General features: G+C 29.0%; 1 protein-coding gene across 1 annotated transcript; it reads right to left on the reverse strand.

The window, feature by feature from the left end:
* Positions 1-2,964: 2,964 nt before the first annotated feature.
* Positions 2,965-5,988, reverse strand: LOC111900043 (clathrin light chain 2). The gene is made up of 3 exons (XM_023895919.2): positions 5,532-5,988; positions 4,620-4,773; positions 2,965-3,556 (listed from the first exon to the last, which is right to left on the reverse strand). The coding sequence occupies exons 1-3, from the start codon at positions 5,918-5,920 to the stop codon at positions 3,182-3,184; spliced, it is 918 nt and encodes a 305-aa protein (XP_023751687.1). The 5' UTR covers positions 5,921-5,988; the 3' UTR covers positions 2,965-3,181.
* Positions 5,989-7,601: the final 1,613 nt, after the last annotated feature.

Here is a 7,601-nt window from a genome sequence, read left to right on the forward strand (position 1 = left end):
TGGTATTTATAGGGAACATGCTCCAATCATATTAGACCACGCCACACAGGGTGAGATAGGATAATCTTTATTATTATTATTATTATTATTATTATTATTATTTGTTATAATCTGCTTGATACTATAATTATCAAGTTTGGATTATTAGATATGTATACGATACTTATTTTCCCGTAACTTCGAAATTAATATCGGCTATCGACATTTCACGTGTGTAGAGTTATTCATTGGTGCATATCGTTTCCCACTTGGTCGACATCAATAATTTGGTAATACAATAATATATATTTTTAAAGATAAGATTCCAAATATGTTCCTTATGATTTGAAAAAAGTAACAAAGATCCTAGTTTTTTTTTTTTTTTTTAGATTACCCTTTTTACTAACATCAATATTATTACTGAATTAATAAAGACATTTTCATCTTTTCTTCAAATATAAAAGGAATATATTTTCAAATATAAAGGGAATATATTCAAGATTAGGACTATTTTTGTAATTCATTTTAAAATGATAGAAAACCAATGGGGAAGGATTTTAACTTGAGACCTCCTCCTTCTCTTTCTATTTAGCCAAAGCTCTAGCAAAGTACGTCAGAGCCAAACTTGTTTTATATTTTTGAAAACTAATTAATATTATCTAAAACCGTAAATACATTAATAAAAAAATATATCTTTTACAAACAATTTACTTGTTTTTTTAGGTATTTGTTTTACATAAAATATTTGTTTTATATGTATCTAAAAAATACGTTTTCGTATAATATGTTATTACATTGCTATGAATCTAAAACATATTTTTACGTTTTCATATAAAAATACGTTTTTTTTCTTTCTCATAAAAAAGGTTTTTTTACGTATTTATTTTATGTAAAATATGTTTTTTTATATATTTAAAAATAAATTTTCGAATAAAATATTTACGTAAAAACATTTAGAACATGATAACATAACGTAAAAATATGTTTTATGATCAAATCAAAACGATTTATATTTTTTACGTAAAGCAAGCTAAAGACGTTAACATAACATAAAAATATGTTTTCGTATTATATGTTACCACGTTAACGTTTTTATGTAAAAAAAAATACTTGTATATTCACTTTAAATCAACTAAAGACATTATCTTAATTGAATAAGTGTTTTCATATAATATGTTATCATTAAAACGTATTTTTACGAAAACGCATTTTAAGATAACTTATTTAAGATAACTCATTTTTACGAAAACACATAAACACATATTATACGAAAACGCATTTCATATAACTAATTGTTTAAGAAAACATATTTTGCTGATTAAAGATAACATATTATAAACGTTACGTATATATTTAAGATAACATATTGTACAAAAACTCATTTTTATATTATGTTATCATGTTCTTAATGTTTTTACGTAAAAAAAATAGTTGCAGTTTTGCTTTAAACCAACTAAAGACGTTAACATAAGGTAAAAATATATATTTTCGAATTATAACAATGTAATAATATTTTATACCAAAACATATTTTGTAAATATATAAAAACATACTTTACATAAAATAAATACATAAAAAAAACTTTTTTTCTATGTGAAAGAAAAAAATGTATTTTATATGAAAACGTAAAAATATGTTTTAGATTCATAGCAATGTAATAACATATTATACGAAAACATATTCTTTTAAATAAATAAAAAATATATTTTATGTAAAACAAATACGTAAAAAAACAAATAAATTGTTTGTAAATTTTTTTTACAATACGTTAAAAATATATTTTGTTTTATTAAAAAAAAGTTTTTTTTTTTTGTAAAAGTATGCTTTTTCTTTATTATTAGTTATTTACAATTTTAGATAATATTAATTAACTTTTAGAAGTATAAAACAAATTTAGCTCTTGCTTAGTTGGCTAGAACTTTGGCTCAACAGGTAGAGTAAGAGGAGAGTAAGAGGAGGTCTAAGTTCAAATCCTCCTCCCCTCATTTTCTATTATTCTTATCATTTTTGGACGAATTACAAACATGGTCTATGTGATTTACCCAAAGTTGCGAATCCAGTCCCTTTATATTTGAAAAGACTAAAATGTCTTACTAACCCAAAGTCGCGAATCCAGTCCCTTTATACTTGAAAAGACTAAAATGTTTTACTAGTTTAGTCTCATTTTCTATTATTCTTATAATTTTTGGACGAATTACAAACATGGTCCATGCGGTTTACCCAAAGTCGTGAAAGACTAAAATGTCTTACTAATTCAGTTTCTAACGGCTGAATACTAACAACATTAGTAAAAAGGGCCATCTATGCAAGTTTTGCAAACCACAATGGCCATTTGCATCAAAAAAAATTAGTAGGGACTAACTTTGTTACTTTTGGCAAATCATAGGGACTATTTTTGTAATTTTTCTTTTTTAAATTATTTTATTTTTTTTCATGATTTGTTTAACTCGCCTAAGTCTTTATATTTTCTAAACTTGGTAATTTTAGTCCGAAGAAAACAGCTTGATTTTATTATTAAGTTGTCTTATAAACATTTTTGTTTAAACCAATACTAAAACTCTTGTAAATTATGTTAGTTAAAAAAACTCAAGTAAAACAAAATAGTATATTTAGTTAAAAGTAACATAGATACTTGCAAATACTTATAGAAACTATATATGACATGCTTATTATATTTCACAAGTCTCGTCGAAATGACTAAAATCTCATAATGGAATAAGTCCAAAACCTTACTTGAAGATAAATTAAGCTTCACTATATAGACGCTTACAAGTTACAACACAATTCTCAATAACTTAGTCCACCAGTTAAGTGTTTAATCAAATAAGTATATAATAACAATATACTTTCTAAAATTACCATAAATCATAATTCTCATCAAATTATTGTTTTATCTAACCGTAAAAATAATCTAAAACCCATCGAGTTAAAACCAAAATTTAAAAACCATATGTTTTATAAATTTAACAAATATCTTATTCATGACTCCACTGATTTTGACTCTACCAAGTCATATATACTATTGATGTTATTATTGCTTTATCAAACTAAAAAACCAGAAAAAAAAAAATTAAATCCCTATGTAGTAAAACCTAAAAAACCGAGAGAAAACCAAACAAAATCAGTTTTTTGGGGCTAGAAACCGAATTTCAAGCCAAAAAACAAACATAACAGAAAGAAAATGTTTATGTGTAGTTATCAATCATGCATTTGGGGCTGATTCCATCGGTTTCTCATTTGCACCAGAAACATTGGAATTGGAATCAGGACGACTCTTGATGGAATTCATAGCATTTTGCTTAGAATCATCTTTGGAATCTTTTTCGGGTGGTAACATATGGGAAGGAGGATTTTGCTTTAAATTCATAAAAAGCTGTCTCATTCTGGAAAGATCGGTTGGTTTTCCGGGTTTTGGGCCCTGAATTACAACAATTCCCGGTTTCTTTTCGTCTTCTTTATCTTTTCTTGCTCTTCTTTTGTCAATGTTGGCCACTTCACGTGGTATGAGCTCCGCTATTGCTTTCCAATATTGTTGATCTGCTTCTTTATGAAACTTCTCTTGGTTGATCAAGTATAGCTGAACAAAAATAGGATTGAAGTGAAGTAACATTGGTTTTTGCTAAAAAGGGAAACCACATACAAACATTTGTACTTCTAACATTTTCTTGATTTACTCATTTAACTATCAGACTATAGTAAGATAGTGATTAAGCTATTAAGAATTATACCTTTTCATGGTTTTGGAAAAAGACATAATATAGAAAAGTACATTTTCACCATTTTATATATTTGGCCACCATCAGAAACTAATCTTTAGTTTTTGCAAATAGAAAAAGCAAAATAGTTGTACACTTGTACTTTCCTTCTTTTATTCATTTAGTTACTTCACTATTTTCTATACAGGTTTGGTGTCGTAAAAACACATTTTTGTGGTTACCAAGTTTTGGAAAAGCAAAATACAGAACATCACAATGTATAATAATCATTTATTATTGTCAAAAGAAAATCAAAACAAAGAAAAACAGTTGTACATCATCATTTTATCACTTTAGTTACTTGACTATTTTCTATAGTGATTTAACTGTTCAACTTTTTACTTTATAAAAAAACTATTTTACAGGTTACTTGGTTTTGAGGAAGGGTAAAATACAAAAAATCACAACGCACTTTCATCATTTTATCGGTTTAACCACTGAACTATTATTTTTGTTATGATTATCATCATAATAGTTTGATCGTTAAATCTATAATAAAAATTATAGTTAATTGGGTAAATTGATATATATATATATATATATATATATATATATATATATATATATATATATATATATATATATAGTAATAGTCAATTGGCTAAATAGATAAAATGGTGAAAGTACATTGGGTTTTTCTGTATTTCAACCATTTTTACAACCAAGTCGCTGGAAAAGTTGTTTTCTTAAATAGAAGAAAATAATTAAGTGGCTAAACCGATAGAATTGTGAAAAATACAAATGTTATCTGTATATAATGCAACGAGAATGAAGGAAAAGTAATTTCCTATTTATAGTAATTTGCCCATTGTAAGAATAAGCAAATTTGGAGAAATAGTAAAAATTGTAATGCAAAAAATACCATCATACATAATTATTTGATACCTTTTCTCGTTCTCTGTTTTGAGCTGTGTTGGTTTCTCTGTTCTTCTGTCTTTTCTCAATGAAAGCTCGTTTGAATTCATCAGCTTCAAAAATAAGCTGATTCCGCATTTCCCTTTCCTTCTTTTCCTTTTCCTCCAGATTAATAGCATTTTGGCTACACACATAAATAAATAAACCTCAAAATGCAGAAAAACACAACCTACTTTCACCATCTTATACAATTACACTTATTCACATTAAACCATTCTACTCCTTTTTCACCGACTATTATATCTTTTGACCATTTAAAAGCTAGTTAAAGCATTGATTTAGCTTTAAAGGTATAGATAGATTGGTAACAGGGATATATTAATTAGGAATTTTCAGGAAATAGCAATTGACTTCACCCTTTTTACCAATATAGACAATGTACTTTATTTTTTACCCATAATAGCAATGTACTTACTTTTTGAAGCATCAAAATACTACCAAATTTATAATAAATGACCTTTTGTATATGAGTGACTATGGACAAAAATCTAGTATAAAATTATAAGTCATAATCACAAAATTCAGTAACCATATAGTTTCACATTGACTAATACTAATCTGAAACACCAATGCAATAAAGAACGTGGTTTAGCTAAAACGACATACAGTCAAACACTTGGCATGCATATCAAGATATACGAAGAACAACAAAGAAAACTTTTTCTCCCGAATCATCATTCAAGCAAGCATTACTTTGTTTAACAAATCTTCATAGAATTCAAACGAATTAGCAACGAAACATGGAGATAGCAGATCGAGATCTACATAATATGATCTAAGTAACGCATGTATGTCAATAAAGACAATAAAATGCAATCGCACATATTTCCGAACATGAGAGAGAGAGAGAGAGGCAACAAAAAGAAAATATGTCGAAATTACCGACGCCACTCGCGAAACGCAGCACCTTCCTCACGCATTTGGCCAGGATCAGGAAGTAGCGGCCCACCACCACCGCCATCACCATTACCAGAAGACGTGAATATGCCTTCAGTATCAGTTCCTAAGTCGTACGGCTTAGAATTGCCATTTGATTCCGGTTCGAAGGGGGGCGCTGAAGAGAATCCTCCAAAATTTTCAGGAGAATACGTCGTTTCATCTTGATGATAGGAAGGCGGATGAGGAACGTCGAGTACGTTGTTAAGGTCATCGGCAGGAGCGCCTTCGAACCCGTAGTTTTGGCCCGTGTCGTAACCATCGTTGTTTTGAGACGTAGCCGCCTGAATCCCCTCTCCTCCTTCCGTACCGAATGCGCCACCGAAATCCTCCATTTTTAGAGCTCTCTCTTTCTCTCTCAAGATGTTGCAGATGGAGTGAATTCTCGTTTGATTTCACGATGAAGGAGGTGGCAAACATTACAAGAAGATGTCAAATGATGCCGTAATACGTTCGTTAAACTACGAAATGGTCCTTGATCTTTTCTGAAGTTTTTCAAAATTGGTCCTTATGATTTACCAAAAACTTTAGATAGGATCCAAAACATTTTTAACTTGTATGAAAGATCTAAAATCAAAAAATTCTGGTGAGTTTGATCCATTTTGGTATGTGAAAAACCTAAAACCACTTCATTTTTGATTTCTTTTTTCATTTTTTAATATCAAATATAATTATTTTATAATTAAAAAAACAAAAGGACAGGTCCGCCCTATCCCAACCCCCATCAACACCCTATACTATCTTTATGTACCCCTTTTCCCAACCATCACCATGAAGTGTTCTTCAAGCCTCATATCATATTCTTATCATCAGCTTTTGTTCTATGTTGAGATTCAAAAATTAATCTCATCTGCTCAATCGATTAAGCTAACAATCTTATTTTTCATGAATTGATTTTTGCCCTATGGTTGTATCAGTTCATCATCGATACTTTTATAATTTTCGTATCCCACGTTCTTCATTCATGATTTTGTTGTGTTCGATTCTTAATTTAATTCATATTTCCGTTTTAATTCAAGATAATAATCCTAAAATATATTGCCAATCTTTTTGTTATATTGATTTAAGGATAATCTCAGTTGCTTTTTTTATTTCGTCGATGATGCCCTGCACACACAATATTCATCTGAAAATCTTTTGAAAGTGATGAAGTTTTGGATGATAATCAAAAAGTGGGTTTACCTAATTTCGATTTGGTTGAACGAGATGTGTTCGTCGATAGGGATAAACAAGTTTAAATGGAGATATATATGGGGTGATTTTTGATTTGGTTTGAAGATGGGATTGAACCAAAATTGATTTTTAATTTGGTTTAAATCGGTGGATAATAATGCTTGAATCGAAATGGAGCTTCGAAATAGTTCTAATGACCTAGAATTCGATGTTGAAGATGGATCAATTTTTTGTTTTGATGGCATTTTTATTGGAGAACATATAGTATTTAGATGTAGAACGATTTTCGGGGAATTGATCTAAGGAATGATACAGATGAAAATAAACCAGTATAAGAGAGGAGTATATAATCTTCGTTAAAAGTTTGTGATGTATGTGCGAGAGAGAGAGAGAGAGAGAGAGCAAGAGCATGAGAGAGTGAGAAAGGCTACCATTAGGGTGGATAGTGGGTGGGGTAACGGTTATGACTCTCCGACAAACATATCTGATGGTTGTTTCCTCTGTTAGGCATATATATATATATATATATATATATATATATATATATATATATATATATATATATATATATAAGGAGGTCATCGAATTTGCAAGTAAAGGAAGAAGAAGATGCAAGTAGAGGAAAAAGAATATGAGCGAGCGAGCGAGCGAGAGAGATAGATATATATATATATATATATATAGAGAGAGAGAGAGAGAGAAGGGGAATGGGGTATAATGATAGGAGGTATAAGCTTTAATGGTGGTCTATGGGAGTGGGGTAGACCCTTTATTTATAATTTTTACTAAATTCATAATGTATTTAAAAACTACAAAAAATAATTGAAAAGGGAAAATTTTCCT

This window comes from Lactuca sativa, chromosome 4, assembly GCF_002870075.4.
Source record: "Lactuca sativa cultivar Salinas chromosome 4, Lsat_Salinas_v11, whole genome shotgun sequence".
Taxonomy (NCBI): domain Eukaryota; kingdom Viridiplantae; phylum Streptophyta; class Magnoliopsida; order Asterales; family Asteraceae; genus Lactuca; species Lactuca sativa.